This window comes from Plectrocnemia conspersa, unplaced genomic scaffold (assembly GCF_051122295.1).
Source record: "Plectrocnemia conspersa isolate PC_06_02 unplaced genomic scaffold, ASM5112229v1 ptg000005l, whole genome shotgun sequence".
Taxonomy (NCBI): domain Eukaryota; kingdom Metazoa; phylum Arthropoda; class Insecta; order Trichoptera; family Polycentropodidae; genus Plectrocnemia; species Plectrocnemia conspersa.
Genome location: NW_028277169.1, coordinates 17,494,034 through 17,511,893, shown reverse-complemented (window position 1 = coordinate 17,511,893; position 17,860 = coordinate 17,494,034). Strand labels below are relative to the sequence as shown.

The window sequence follows — 17,860 nt, the reverse complement described above, 5'->3', positions numbered from 1 at the left end:
GGTTGGCCAAGGATGGAGAATATAGTGGGTTACTTCAGTCGAGTTCGGTTCTGCCCGCTCTAAAATCTCTCGGAAGTTGTCCGAGACTACCGAAAACGGGAAGTAAAGTAAAGGTAAAGTAAATTCAGGTCGACTTGGCTAGCTTCGAGCGCTTCCGAACATTGTCGGCATAAGGACCGGAGTCAAAGGGACCGAAGTCGGAGCTGCTCTTTCGAGCGCGAGCGGTGAGATACTTCCACTTTTACTCTCTCGCGTGTTAAGTGACGAGAGTGAGAGAGATAATGATATGGTGCTTCGCAAATTGAGATAGAACGAGTAGCTCGGTTCAATTTCAATATGCGCGTAAGCGTCCTATGGTTAACACGCATGTCGAGCGCTTCATCGTAGTCACATGGTCAAGTTATAATACCACATGCTTATCGGGGACTTCAACAGACTCATACTGACATCTTTGAATATTTTAGGGTGCCAAAAAAGATTAATTATATTTTTGATAGTATATTTTTTTAACAGATATCAATAATATATTTTTTTCATATAAAATTAAATAATTAAAAAATAATTAGTGGTACTTGATTTTGTTACTAAAAAATTGTTTCGAATATCTCTATGTATTTTCCTAGATCGGTTTATATAAATGTCACACTATAACGAATTCTTATTTAGAATCTATGGCGACAAATTCTAGGATAGTCACAGATGTGGTGTTCGTATTCTGAAGTATCATTTTTATGCCTTATGGCATTTTGAAAAAGCCGACAAAGATTTTGCGTAAATTGAATATTTACGACCGAAAAGTTTTCACTAATATTGTTTTGGTGAGTGCCCACACAAACTTTTATAGTTATCAGTAGCGTAATTTTAATAATATGACAATTTAAAAATTGCGATTATTTGACACATTTTTCGATCGCACGCAAATATGTAGGCTGTACGTGACAGAAGCCGCCGTCCGGACGGTCGCCTACTCGAAGTCGTAGGTCTTCACTTCAGTTGTAACTTCGGTTTGGACAACTTCCAGAGAGTGTAGTGCAGACATAAGAATATGTGAGTATCGTAAGAATTTGTAGTGGAGGGGCTGCAGTAATAAAAGTTGAAAGATTAAACAAAATTTCCTTGATGAAACTAAAATATGTACTATATAGAATATTACATACATAAAAATATTCAAAACAGAAACAATTATTTTATATTAGGAATGCTGCAGCCCGAAGCCAATTTGAACTATAAGTTAGTATTATATTATAAGTTAGTTATTTTATTAGAATAATTAGTAACCTACTCATAAATTTTAATACTTCAATGACATATTTGGTACTATAATATATGTGTAATTTGCCATAATATAATAACAATTTAATTTTACATATACAGTCTAAATACTTGAATAAAATATTTTAAATTAGGTGGAAAGTATTACTTTATAAATCAAAGCACAAAATCTCGTTATAATATTTAAGGTAGCCATTTAATATATTGTATAATTTAATACGCAGTTATTTATTTGCCCGCGGGTAAGTTGTTCATAACATAGCAATGAAACAATGCTAAGTCATTTATTTTTTTTAATTATTGTCAAAAAAAATGATTTTTTAATAATAACTTATTTCATGAAATGTTTAAATATTTCAAGGTAATGTAGCGCGATTGTAATTGTTCTAAGAAGTATATATTTTTCTTTCTAGAAAAACATATATTTTAATTCAAAAGACATTTAAAAAAAAAGTATTGAAAAATAAATATATACAAAAGTAAATAACGCATAAACATATCATTAAATATTATTAAAAAAATTAAATACAGTTAGAGTTTGATTGAAATATATTGTAATATACATAAATATGTGTTGTAATATATAAAAAGCACAATAAATATATTGTACTATACAATTATACAAAATAATAAAAATGAGATGTTATTTATTGTTTATACGTATACTAATAATAGTTTATATGACATTAGGGTTCCTAAAATGTTTTAAATAACGGCGGTACTTTATTCATTTTAAGTTTACTTTCATAGAATATAATAAATATTATATCAATAACACATATTTTTTGGATTTATATATGTTCATATATAAATAATAGTATATTGTAGAAATAAATAAATATTACAATATATAATTTATAATTGATTCGGTGAATTTGAATCAATCAACAACTATATTTTCTGATATTATATACATGTTTTTTAAATAACTTATATTTGTTTCGGTTAAGATTTTAGTTTAACTTATACAACTTTCGCAATAGAAGCAATATTATCCTACAAACTAAAAAAAAAGGTAGAACATCTTTTATAAAATATATTAAAATTCTAACTCAAATATTTTATTTTCTGTTTTTATTGGAAAAATATTACGTATGTTTGTATGAAATAGGATATTCTATTATTGTGGGAAATTTATGTTTTTCCGACGTGTTTTTTTGTTTATTTTTGCATTGTCAGCAAAAAACTGTCAAATATATGGAACATGTCTATGAAGTATATTTATTATAATAAATAATACAAGGAAATGCGACAAATATGTGAATGATATATGTTTGCCGTAAAACATTTTATAACAATAAAGTAAATTATTGCTGACCCTTCACAACCTTGGATACCATCAATAACGTAATCGCTATTATTTACATGTACATCTACTATTTCTCATAATGCCTTCTAAACCCTGTTTTGCAAAATCACTCCAGCTTTATCTGCAAAGGGTCGAGGATTTCGTCCCGAATCGTACTTTGATACAAGCCCAAAAATACTTATGTAGATTAGCAAAACTCGTATCCTTTCGCATACTTTCCTCATACAATACTGGACCTTTTGTAAGACAATTGTTCAACTTCATATAAAAACTAGAAATATATTATTTTTAATTTGCATGTGGAAAAGAGTGATTAACGATCGAATATTATGCTGCAGTTTTTTACAAAATCGAATTTGTAAACTTTTTATGAGGGTCATTTGTATACAAAGTACCACGCTTTTCAATTTCTTTCACGTCGAAACTTTTAGTGAAATCGATCATTGTCACAATTTACGTTTTCGGGTATGGTTGAGTTAGTTTGACGTCTGAGAGCTTGCAAGTTTAAATATTATTGTTACTTTAATAAATGTATCATATTCAAAAATACATAAAGATATAATGAAAATATAATGTTTGTAAAAAGTATAATGATCGAAAAATGGAGGCAAATCCTAATTTTCGCTTTTGAATAAAAAGCTAATAAAACACTATCTAAAATTGCACAATACATTATAATTCAAAAAGCTATTTACTTTAATTTTACTTATTATTTAATAATAACTTATGTATATATCTATAAATTTACAATCCACAATAATATTTTCGAACAATCCAAATGCAGAACAATTAGTGACGTCATAAAAGTTAAATGTCTTCAAAAATAAAAATTTTCTTTTGCTTTTTTTCAATTTTAAAACACATGTCTTATAGATATTTGTATTATTGCCATTGTTATATATTTATATTTAAGAATAAGCTCGAAACGGCCTGGTTCTTAGCATCGCATAATTTTATAAGTTGTTGCATATGTATATAAGTTGTTTATCCACAGTGCTTTTATCGTATTAAAACAATATTGGCTTAGAACATTTCACTCATGAGAAGCTTTTTTACACTGTAAATTTTACACATGTGTACAATGAAGAGAACATACACATACTTTTGTATGTCTGTTATTAATTACAGGCGTCACTTATATACTTAATTTTAATTATATACATAATTTATATACATAAACTAGAACGGGCCTTTGTGTACAAGTCACTATTATTTATTATATTATTATGATGTAATCGTAGCTTTTAAATACAGAATTCGATTTAGCAGCCAAAGTGAAAATTGTACCTTAAACCTCTAGTACCATAAATAAGCGCATTTTATCCACTATGCTATTGCCAGCCCATTATTGCTAGCCATTAAACGCAAATATATGATAAAATAAATCCATAGGATTTTAAGCAAATATCTAACGGATAAGATAGTGGTAGTTTAACGTAGTAAAACCGCTTTAGAATGAACCATACTTGAGACATGGGGTTTCTGTGAATAATGACGGTTTCAAAACTACAGGAGAAGAAGATAAACTTCCTGTGACTTTGCAACTACAATAGAATCGGTCTCTGCCATGAAACTGTATTTCGTTAAATACAAATAGTAAAGTGAAAAACAGTGTTTGAGTCAATACCATTTCGGCCAACTTATAAAACAGACCCTTTTCCTTACCAAATATTTACGTTTGGTCATGCAGGCTAACAATTCACATTTTGGAGCACGCATTGACGAATGAATATTTTAATAAATAAATAATGAAAGCTACATTATGCCATTAATGATTCTCGTTATTGTAATTTTTCACTGTGAATATTTTTTTTTAAATATCGACCGTATTTAAAAAATCTTATCTTGTTTATGTTATTAAGAAGCGAATCCTTTAAAGCCTGAAAACCAGTTAGAGTGTCACTCGCGCTCAATTGTGTTCTGTTTTTTGCTCGGTTTACAACGCTGAAAAAGAGCTTTTTGCACATCCTGTAGTTGTGTGCGATAACATCGGCGAAGCTGCTCTCGCTTATATCGAGGATTAGGTTTTTGAAAGCTCGGCATAAGCCGCGTAATAATAGTGGTTACATTCTGCAGCTACGCTTCAAAAAGCCTCCCCATCTTTTGCTTATACATTGTCTAACTTTCTACACAATCGAGAAAATTATTAAACGCCAATTTTCTTTACCTTACTGGGGCTAAAACGCGTTATTATTATTAATAGGAGGCGAACGGGTTTATTGTTTGGCGAATAATCGTTTTTCGGCGCAAATGCCGAAAATAATTCGATTTAATTCAATTAAAGGCATTATATACGAATGGATCGAATGCCTAATGCGATTTTAATGATTCGTTCACCTTCGCGTTTTATCTATAATAATATTTTATAATTGGTATTAAAAATATTTTGATAATAAATTATAACGCATCGAATATTTTACTGCAGTTTTGACCACATAGAAATACATATTTTTATGATTTTTTCAACTTATATATTGTAACTATTCATATACATATATAGTATTTATAGAAACCTGTATTTAATATTAAAACTGGATTTTAATAATTGTAATTGAAATATTTTAAAACTCTTGTAATGGCATTTTTACATTTTAAATACATATATTATAACATTACAAATATATTATATAAATGGTCATGGGGAATTAAGACATAAATATAAATGTGAATTATTTCGCAGCATTATTAAATCATTGCTAAGTATATTATATTAATGCTAATGAGCAAATATGCTAATGTAGCATTCATAAGCATACAAAAGTATTTTAATATTTTTTGTTGTATAAGTTTAATATTATTATACTTTTCCTATGACACAAATTTATCAAGAGTTTTCAAAATAGAAAATGTATAACTTGTCTAATAGTAATAAACTAACTTTCTTTGTTATAATTTAGAGGCAATTCTGGCGATTATTTCGAACAAACAAAAACATGTCTCAAAGTATGGCCACAACAATGGAAGAGAGATCTCGTGAGCAAACAATTTCGATAATAATTGTTAATATTGCGCGAACCATTTAATAGCACATCCAATTCGAAACGATAATTATTCATAAATAACCACAAGTTTATATATTCTTTATGATCATAAAATTATTGTCATTTTATCCTATGGATGCCAGTCGCCTGTGTGGCCATGTTTCTCTGTAGGCGTGAACACATTTTGAATGTGTGTCCAAGAAGCGATGCAATTTACTCGCAAACCGCCTCATCTGTACAATATAAAATATATCACACTCGATCCTAAAGGATGAGATGCCAGGGAAACGACATCATCAGATCGTTGAGATTGCATCACGAATCTCGGCTACTTTATAGATATAACAGCCGACAATATTACAACTTGACACGCCAGCGAAGACTCTGATTTCCAAGACCTGGCATTTTAACTCTAGCATTTGATAGCGGCATTTACATTTTAATTTATATATGGTTATTTGTGCATGCTTATAAAATAAATTGTTACTGGCTTTTCTGGTGTCTATTTTGGTTGCAAAATCACACTTCTTTATCCTCAAAACAAATCCTAGTCTTTAAAATATCTCAGGTAAGCTCGTTAGCTATAATAATAATCAAATTTCTATATAACATTTTTGAAAAATTAGGTTTATAAATATTTCGATTATTTTTATTAGAATTTTAGGTAGAAAATATCTGTCAGTAAAAATATAAAAAGAATATCTTTAAAATAGATAATAAATAACTTAAATAATATTTTAACGAATAGCCTTTTTAATCACCTAATCTTAATCTTAAATTCAGAAATCTATCTTATTTAAGCGTCTTTTGACAGATAAAATTATTACATTAATAATTATTTTTCAGCAAAAAAAGGTTATTTAAAATTACACGTTAAAATCTCTTTTCAAGATATTGTCAAAATTTTTTTCTTTAATTAAATGCTAAAATATAAGTTTTTAACTACATTTTTACATTTTTTTAAGCTGATTTTTCATACACTTCATGTAAAATATTCACATATTAAATCTTTTAGTAATTCGTCACATTTCACATTTTTTTCCACACACACTTAGTATAAATTTAATGCTCCTAAATTATGCTTTTTCCTTATTATAAATGTAACAAATTTGTGAAGTATCTTCTTTGAAGACTGAAGGTAAAGGGCCATTTAAAAAGTCATACATAATGCATGTGAAGTCTTTTGCGGGATTATCGATTATACACCTTCTCCGAATTCCTTTTCGCGTTACCTTTTGCGTACAATAGGATAAAGCACGGCAAAGGGTTTTACCGAAAAAATACAAATTATTCCCCCTATTCGGATAAACACATATGTTTTCAAAGAACTCGCTTGGAACGAAATCTATGACAAATGACTCGCTTCAAATACGAATCATTTCGCGTGCCGTTTTGTCTCCAACACATAAAAAAGCTACTTTATGGAGCAAATAGAAAATATGGAACTCTCCTTTGCGGCAATGTCTTGCTCTTCCGTATCCCAGAAGTGTCCGTCAAGGCGCGGGCCTTAAGAAAATGGCTTTTTCCCCAACGCTAAAATTACCGCTTTCTCCGCAAAAAAAAACGTATGTGTAATGGTAAAACTTCAGCGAAACGCTGATGTCGAATATTTTTTTACTGCCTTGGTGCTTTTCAAGACTTCCGGTTGTGTGTACAGAATCAAAATATTGATTGCGTTCGACAGGTTTATGTAAATTTTATCACCGGAGTATAAACTATAAAAGTAGCTTATTGAAAACATATTCCAAACTCTAGTCGTTCAATTTCAAATAAAGTTTCGTTACGGTTTTATCAATATACGAGTATTAGATAATAAGCTTTAAAAATTTAACTAAAGCTTATTTTTATGCAAATCGATTTTACGTAAGTCAAATTATCATATATGAACCTTTCATGAATATGCATATAAAAAGCTTCCACAAAACATAAATAATAACGACGGGCATTTCCCCTTTGTACATAATGATAAGTTACAAAACTGTGTAAAACAAGATATATAACACTTACTTTTCCACATATGAGCATACAAAAATAATATCAAAACCTATACTTTCTTGATAATATTAATTAAATAAAATTCAGAATATCATATTTTAAAACATTTTAGCAAAAATGCTTTATTTTGTAGTAATTTTTATAAGAATAAATCATATTTAATAAAATCAGTACATAATAAATTAAATTAACTTTTAATTTAGATTTATATTATTTGATTTCCAAAGGGGCCCATTCTGAGTACCTAATGTACTATAATAATAATTAATCTTACTTGAAATCCTTGATCCTGTTGTGGAGAAACTTCCTTATGTTCCAAGGTAGGTCGTTGTGTCCATCTATTAAGGGTGTCTCGTGAAGCAACCTCGCGGCCAGCTCTAACCTTTCAGCCAAGGGGGCTCCAGCCGAAGCCCTCAAAGCCAGGGGGCCCGCGACACCCGCAGCCCCTGCCACCAGCACCAGCGCGATTATTAATGACCATTGTCTGCTTCGCACGTTCAACCCTGGGAAACAACAAAACCGCTGTTAAAATAACAACAAAAAATGAGTAAACCCGATTATACATTCATCAAATCATATTAAATAATTACCATATTATGTGTGATATTATATTGTGAGTAATATGTTTTTTTAATTAATATATATGTACACGCTTTTTTTTAACCTCCATAAGGTCAATGATTTGATCAAAAAAAAGACTAGTCACTATGCAACAACTAATTTCTTACTATGATTATTTAAAAATCTACTTAAAATAGAAGATCTTATCCTTAACATAGTCAGAGTAAGAAACACAAGTTTTTAAAGAAAATTAGTATACGGCGATAGTTCAGTAACAATTTTATATTCAGGTGAAAAAAAATAATGAAGAGAAATGTAAATATACCATTTTAGAGAAAAGTAGCGTATTTATACATGAATCATGATTTATATCTTTGACTAATGCTTGTTTTCTTTGAGAAAGCAGCAGCTTACTTCTTCATGTTAACTTTGATTAAGCTACAAAGTTCAAAATCTAGAGATCAAATTATTTAGTCAAGAGAACATCAATAATAAATACATTTGCCTTATATATATAAATAAATATGCTGTAACTCAGGTCAGTACATTATTAAAAAACGAGAGCTTAATTAGGCCTATAAAAAATATTGCTTATGAATGAGTAAAATTTTTGCTAGTATAAATATAATTTCACTATCTCAGCCAGTTCAAGTGTATCAAAAATTTATTTACAACTTTACTGCTCAATATAATTCACAAATAGAGTATCTGATGCGTGTTTTCCCACATGAGATTTACAGAATCTGGGGTTTTCAAATATTCGTAGTTTTCAACCATTCGAATATTGGAACATACTTAACCGATATTAATGAGAGCGTCAAGAGAAATATGTTTAATTTATTATTACATACTTTTTAATCAGTGACGTAGTTTTAGTCTTTTTAAAATCACCAGAATTAATATCAGCTGCGATTGAATTAATTCATGAAAATTTATGGAAAATTTTTAATTCACCATTTTATCAAATTTATTGTATATACAATAGCTAATAATGTTTGGAACGAATTTGATATACATACAAACATAAAGATCGGATCCGTATCGGTGTTTGTTTTGTGTGGATTTGCATATAAATGAAATAACTAGAAATAAATTAACCGTGAAAATTGATTTTTAATATTTATTTAACATTCATTTTCATTTACGTTATCTTTTATTTAATATTGGCCCTAAACTTAAGGGTATCAATATATTTGTTATTAACTAAATAAATATTTTGATTTATATAAAAAAATAATGTAATAGTTATAAAATATAAAAGTTGAAACCTTTCCAAATAAATTTCTCTAGTGTAAAAAATTATATAAGTAAACAAAGAGTAATTTTTCATATATTTAATGGTCTAAATTTTTGGGTATCATAAAATAAAAGTAAGTGCACACTTTGGTCAAAGCTGCGCCATATTGTGGCTGAGCAGTAATCAATCAAAAAAATAATTTAACAACCTATATATAGGTATATATAATACTAATAAAAAATGATAGAATATAACAAAGGAAATATGTATTGACGAGCTCGATTCGTTCAATATTTATTTTTTCAACATAAGTTTTATAAAATAATAATATTAAATATAAAAATCATACCAAATCAACTTTTGTAATGTTATTTCAGCTTTTATTTTCCAGCAAAGTTTTATTATTATAGTATAAAATTATATCCTTATAATATATAAAAAATAGTATTAAAAAGACATTAAAATATTATTATTGTATAATATACAGATTTTATAATAAATTAATAAAAGGTACCTGTTTTAAATTAATATAATTAACGTAAATAACTAGTTAGTCAAATTATAATTTAGAGATAAAATATATTTTTTAGTGTATCAACTCTGAAGTGAGGAAATTATTCGTGTTGAACCTATTTTTTAAAGTCACGATTGTCATGTTCTATTACTACACTTCTAAGAAATACAAAGAGCGAGAAATCATTGCCATCAAGTTTATGTAAAAACGAATCAATACATTTAATTTAAAAATTAGTTTTTATTTTTAAGTGTAAGTCTCTACCAATATATTATTAAATAAATACAAGCACATTTCATGGGGAAAAGCTCATCTGTGTTTTTCTCTATATATGCTTATGAAATGGATAGATTCATGCGTCACAAGATGTAATAAATTACGCATTCGAATTGTATACGGATACCTTTTTTTAACATTCACGAGAATCTCTTCTCAGTAAGTGGATATAGGATAACGCATGAATTTTCCACTCAAATTTATATACGCCTATGAATATATAAGAAAAAAAATCCGAGGATCATCGATGTATGGTCATGGAGCTGACACATTTCTCCGAAGAAAATGGAAATATTTCGCGCGAATAAAAAAAATTCCTCCCGCCATTGTGCGGCTCTAAAAAGATTCCACTTTTGCAAAAGCACAATGGGTACGTGTTTTAATGTTTTTTTTGAAAATACTTTAAAACGTCCTTTCAGCGAGCGTTCATCTCGAAGGACGATTGTTGAGAATGACGTGTCGGTATTGTTATTTTTTATAGCCACTTTTCAGCATGTGCACAGTATTATTACCTTTTATACAGGTAAATAAGATATTAAAAAAGTCATCTTAGTTTATTTATTAAAATGTATATGTACAATATACTTTTAATAGAAAAAATATAAAGATTGATGGTTTCATGACAGGCCGAAATAGAGGAAACGAGCTTCAAGATTTTTTTATCCATCAAATTTATTTTATGTTATGCCTATGTGAGCATAATATATAGAACAACGAAAACGTTTCTGAGAATAATCAAATAATAAGGCAGTACCTAAGGGAGAAATTGCGACTTAATCAAGACATACTAATACATATGAAGCTGGTAAGGCATTCACATACTGAAAACATCTTTACACATTTATGGAAGACATATATTTTTATTAAATGTCTGCGTATTCTATGGGAATTGATTATTTGAATCGTTCATCATAAAGTGCTATAGCAATAATAAATATACCTATTATATACCACCATCTCTTATGAATTCTGAACGCTGTGACACTAATGATTTTCTTTATAAAAAGTGGGAGAAAAATATCATACATATTTAATGGATAAAGCACATTTACTCGCAAAATCCGCTCTTTTGATTTTTTCAGAAGTACTTTTTTATTATATATACATAGCATGTATCATAACTTAAATACTTAATTTTTATTTAATAATATCTTTCACCGTATAGGGAGCAATAAGTAAAAAAATATCCAGTAAAAGGCAATTATAAATTAATAAAGAACCTTTTTCCATATTTTATATTCAATATCATAAGGCATAAATAATAACTTATAATAGATAAATATTAATTAAAAACGAATAGTATGTCTTAAAAAATTATATTACTTCAATATAAATAATAATAATAATTTTACGCTTTAAATAAATGAATAATCATCACATATATACAAATTAGTAAAATTAATAATAAATACATAGAACCAGTAAAAAGTAACTGAGTGTTTGTATATTACGCATAAAAATATAATTTTTAATTTAAAATGTGTGTTTCTGAATTTACAGATTGAATATTGTAGTTTTTTTAGATTATTTTTTTCCTATTCGTAGCGAAATATTTTTAAATTTTCAATCTATATGTTTGGGATGTTTATTCGATTCATACAAAATTAATTGATATTTAATTTTATCGCGCAATGATGGAGCCAGCTACAAGAACTAATATCCAACAAATAAAATAATAACGAAAAAACTTTGTAATTGCCGAAATTCCATAAATTACTCGTATTTATAAGAGAATAATGTGCAGTATGTACATTTTCTCCTTTAAATAAATACGAATAATGTCTGAGTTTATGTATGCTTAAATAAATTAACCTTAGAAATATTTTTTAAGCATACCGAGCTATATTTTTTCGCAACAGGTATATTTAAAATTAACTTAAGTAAAAAATAAATAATCCTGATACTTTTTTATTGTTTTTTCATTACATTAAATCATGTTTATGAACATGTTTTTATTATTTAAGCTGTATTATTTTTATTAATCATAACCCAACGTACATATACGAATAGTTTAATGTTTGGTCGTTTACTATTCAATATTCATATAAATAAAAATAACTATTTATTAGTCTTTAACACATAATATTGCACTAGAGATTCGCGATCGCGTTCCTAATTCATGCCCGTTGCGGCTATGACGCCAGCGCTTGAAAACACACCTCTTGCACGAGCAATCCAGCTTCTCAACGAGCTTGTTAAGCACAAAATTTTTTCAGTAATAGCTACGAGGGGCTGGATAAATGCATATGAAATGGTACTCATTTTTTTAGGTATGCGCCATAACTGTTTTTTTTAATTATATAACTATTGTTTTTATAATGACCATCATGATGCAATATGGCAACCAGTCTAGTCATGATGGTCAGATTTGTAATAAAAAATAAAAATAAAATAAATAACAATAAAGAACAGAACCATTTATTATTTGTGTGTTTTTAATATGATTTTTTATGATCAATAACAGCATTTTCAATGCATTTTCATATAAATAATCAAATGTGACAGTTAAATTCAATAAATTTAATTTTATAAATGCTAAAGCTTAGACTCATATTTTTAATAATACTGTAAATAAGAAAAAGTAAAACTTGAATCGACTGTAATACTTAGTTTGACACATACGTTTATTATTATATAGTTAATACTAAGGTTTATTGATATTATTATTTATTTTGTATTTTTTTGTTCAGATTTTCAACCTCTGACATAATAATAAATACAATAATATGGTTTTATATTACTAATAAATTACCATGAAACATATTTTGGAATTTTAAATATATTTTATATTTAATTTTGGAGAAAATATTGCCACTGTTTAACTGTTGCTTTATACTACTATGGTAAACTAATTACAAAATTTACAAGACAGTACTATTAGTGCAAAATATATACAAATAAACTCTTTGTTCTAAGTCAACCTATCGATAATAATAGGTAACCCCTTTTAAAATTTCCAAGGTGCAAAATTGATGGGTTGGGATCCGCAACGTTCCGAATTGAAAGTCGAAGCGCTCCTTTGTAAGCATGACTGACAAAGTGAATTAGGCCAAGGAATAATTTGGGCACAAGTCCAATAACTTAAGCTTTCGACCCTACACAGTGTACTGATTAATGGCTGAGCAGTGAGGGCTGTTACCACCCGTTCAACTCGTTCTGCCTTATTGATTGGACTACGGAAGAGGACCTTTCGGGATCCTCTGAGGGATATTTCCTAAAAAATTCGCGACAAAACTTCAGTCATGCCCCACAAAGTCATATTTCAACGTAAAGTTTTTACTCTTGGATATCAATTAAAACTTCCGTTTGCATTGCCAGCTTCGTGTCTGTCATTCTCTTCGAAAGATTGCTCTCACTTTCCCCTCTTGCCGTATTTTATAAACGGTGTCTTAAATCAGCAAAGATTTGCTTAATAAAACGTGATGTTTGGCATAAAACTTTTTAAGCCTTTCAGACTGAAACAATCTGTTTTAATGCCATGCTATTTTTATGCGATAAAAACCTTTAAAGCTCTTATGATACTTAATGATTAAATTCGTTTTGTATATTCTAAAACAATACATATTATTAAATTTAATAAACATTGACTTTCGATATTATGCTACCGAGAATTACGAACCAATCAAAAATATATGTAATTTGAAATAACATCAATTATAAAACGTGATTTCCATTTATTTATTCATACTTAAATTGTTTAAACATAATTTATTATTATTTAGGTTATAAATATACGTTAGATAATGTTGCTATCTAGTTTCATAAACTTACTTACTCCAATCACATATGATTTAATTTTATAAATAACTTATTATAAACGCTTTTATTTTTATACATACAAAACATAGTACAAAAGAAAGCTTTATCGATGGAATTAATTTTGCAATAGCAGAATTGTGAATTGTATAAAACAAGACAATTTGGAGAATTATACCTCAAATTGAATATCAAAGAAAGATTGTGAATTTCAATTCGCTGAATATCATGGAATGGAATGTTTCATTTGCATTCTCCGCTCAAGTAAATGTATGTCAGTTAATTATTTTTCACTCCTCCTTTTGATTAGCAAACATGGATATTTCAACTAAGTCTTTCTCCAAACTTACACAGAAAAATATCAGTGTATTTTATGAAAAGAATTTCTTTAAGATTGAAATCTTTGATTGGAATAAAAGTTTCATTATGCTTTTTAACTCTATTTAAATACGATAAAAAGATATGTATACTAAGAAAGTTTTTCTTCATGAGAAATTTTCATAGTTATTGCACGGTCAACCGTAAAATGTATTATGTGAAAGGTTTTGGTTTCGAATAGTTTTGAAGAGCGTTCATAGTTACTTGGACAGCTATTCGAACTTAAAACTTGCCGAGCGTCTTGTTGAGAAGCATTACTCTTTGGTTTCGCTCTAAACTTTTAACTTTATCACTCGTGCATACATGTGAATATGTACGTAACCCGCTAATTCATCGATTAATAACTAGAACAACATTTAACTGGGAGAAGTATTATATAATACAAACATAATCATAAATTCATTCAACAAGAGCGAAACGCCGCAATTGCGGTAATAAAGAAGGCGAGTAGTCGGCGTGCGAATGTCATCATTCTCAGTTGAAATGTCTAGAGCAGATCTCTAGAAATCGTCTCGTTTTGTGTTATCCACCCCCTAAATGATAAAACACCTCACACGTGGATGAAGAATAGAGAGCTAAGTACCTCCTACAAATAGACCGAGGATCAACAATAACTCAGATAAACGATGTAATTACTTCCAGCGTTATAACTCCTCCTATATTTTACTTTTTCAATCGTCAATTACATCAAATTATTGGCATATTAATTATTTACGGTGGAGATAAATACATTTTTCGGTCTGAAAAATTATCCGCATGAATTTCTTATCGATTTTTTAACCATAACAAAAATTATACGACGGATCAACTTTGAAAAAGTTTGCTGCGTATGAGTTTTAATGAACCCGAATGTATGTTATACGTATATGGTAATATAACTTAGTATATGTGCTCGTTGAAATACGACCCTCAATTTTTCCCTTAAACTTTTCAAATTATGCGGACAATGTTATTTAAGTTATAAAAAGTAATCTTTAAATAATAATAAAATATTCACATTGAAAGAATTGTGATTTTTTATAATACACAAATGTTATATGGAATCTCAAAATAACACTAGGTATGACAATTTTTTACAAAGATGAGATAACTCGGTTTGTATGTAAAATTATAAGCTGACTTTCAGCAAAGTTCACGATTTTTCAAACTTTGTCAAAATATAAACAGTGATCTCTTAATTTGTAGAAATTGCTATACATGTACCCAAAGAAATGTTTGAAAAGTATGTAATAACTTTTAGTGAATCAGATTACTAGAAAAATTTGTAATAATGTAAATATTTTAATAATAATATTTAGTAATAATAATTGCTTTTTTTTCTTAAAATTTAAATTGTTTTTATATTCCATGAAAAAATGATATAATCAATTATACTAATCTTTAATATGAATGACATTAAAAAATAAATATAATTTAGTAAATTAAAATTCTAGAATAATACACGGATTCATCAGTAAATCTTAATTACTATTTATATAGTAATTATTTTATTCCTCATCGATTAATGTTGCTGCTTTTATATATTTAGAATTTTAAACCTACTAGGTTTTAAATATAGTATATTTTGGTCCATATTCCAGAATTAAACGACTCTTTATATTTTAAACATTTCTGTTTTAAATATGAAAGCGAAATATGTTTTAGTAAAAAACATAGGCAATTTTTAAGGTCGTGCTACTACTTTTATATACGCAATTTATATTTCAAAGTATTAAAAAATATTAATATGCTGTCGTAAAAAATATAAAGAAAATCTTTTTATAATATTTTTAACATATTTTCATTGATAAATTCATCACATTTAATTCTTAAGACTCGCTGTTTGTATTATTATATTTTATTAATCAAAATCTATTCTTAGTTGTAAGATATTTTCAACGAGCATTATTACAAAACTTCCTTTCACAATACATTGAATTAGCAAGGTCGATATTATCCACACGTCACTTACATTCCACCTTTTGTCCAAGCACACAAGCTAACATACGACCAAGGGCAAGATAAATTGTTTCATCGAGATTCAATAGAGATTGTTGAATGAGCGTAACCCTCGAGTGTATATTCAAATTAAGCTTTGCATAAAATCAAATATCGATTGATCCAACGTCGTATTTCATCCGAGGTCCGTCGCTCGCCATCTTGAGGTCTGACCCTTTTTCGTGAGGGCAACTGAGAGCTTTCGCTTTCAACGGAAATTGAACCTGTATACTTAAATACCCCTGAGGGATGAATCTCCCTCCGTAAATTATGCTAATCAAAACGTGTTAGCCCCCCGGTACGCGTGCTCACGTTTCACAAAGGCATTCTGCGTGGAGCCCGAAAATGATTCAATTGTTGCATTATTGGTGTTATTAGTTTGGACTTTGGCGAACTTTGCGGGCGCGGCGTTATGGGCTTAGTAATTATTGTTGTTTATAACGCATTGTCGCTGTAACAATATGAGATGCGAAGACCTCTTGCCGACCCTGTGCTGTGTCCGTGATAGTCTTACGATGGGGCCGCTTTGCTTGCTTACTAACCAAGTGACCCTCAGAATCTGAGACCCAGCCCATCCCATAAGCCTAAAGTTATATAAAACACTTACATATACTACATGAGTATACTTTCATATACGATAATTATTCAGTGGGTAAGTGTAGAAAATAGAGAATGTGTTTGACTTACATAAATACTTTTATTACTGTGCTGTGAAATACGTAATGGAAATTTTGAATTTGCTTATTTTTTGCCACGAATCTCAAGTATTTAGTTTAAAATAGGTTATCATTTCACAAAGAACAGTTATGGAAGCTTTTTGACATTGTTTGTAAAATGCTTTTTAAAACGAGTTATTCAGTGACAATGGATTGCATTTCACTTATATCTGTACTAAACTAATAATCTACTTTATTTGCACGCAAATTTTAAATATTATTAGTTATATTGTTAACACAATGTTTTTTTTAAGACAAACAATATTTAAAAGAAGATCCGCAAATTCAACAAAATCTATCTTTTTGTATGCAACTTTATGACTTGTGTATGACAAATTGTATATGCCAGTAGTTTAAAACTGATGGCAATAGTCAATTAAAAGCAAGGAATGGTTAAATACAGAATGCTAAGAAACAACCAGAGAAAAAGACTTGGCATGTAAAATAATGCAGCAAAGAAATTTTATGCCTTTAGAACCCTAGGGGGTGTGACTTCGTACCCAGTAATACGCTTGATGGAATCAATATAGAGTTTAATCAGATTATATTAAAATTGACAGACGATACATGGTGATATGTTTTTTCCGAGCGGTGGTGGAGAAGCTTGCGCAGGGATGATGTCTGTGAGAGGTCTTCAAAAGTATTGTAGGGGGCGTGGCAGCGACGATCCTTCTTTGCTGCAGTGGTGCTCATATGAAAAAGTCCCTCTTATATAGCATGTTATCCGCGGGCGGCGAGCGTCTGCTGGTCTCTTCGGGTATCTGCCTGAGTCATCGAATGACTGCTCTTCAAGCTTAAGTATCTTGCTTGCGATCATCCAGCCAATAGATGTACTCGTTTCTTAGAATAGCGAAATATGTATACGTTGAAAGCTACATTAGCTTGATG

The 17,860-nt window shown here is 28.9% G+C and overlaps 1 protein-coding gene across 5 annotated transcripts in view; it reads right to left on the bottom strand.

Annotated features, from left to right (window-relative positions):
* The window catches only part of LOC148234992 (dipeptidase 1-like), a 239,457-nt gene that overhangs the window by 45,692 nt on the left and 175,905 nt on the right, over positions 1-17,860 (bottom strand). For all 5 annotated transcript variants that reach the window (XM_088186421.1, XM_088186420.1, XM_088186419.1 and 2 more), the window contains one exon: positions 7,832-8,060. In XM_088186421.1, the coding sequence (XP_088042547.1) occupies positions 7,832-8,060 (229 nt within the window). The remainder of the gene's footprint in view (positions 1-7,831; positions 8,061-17,860) is intronic.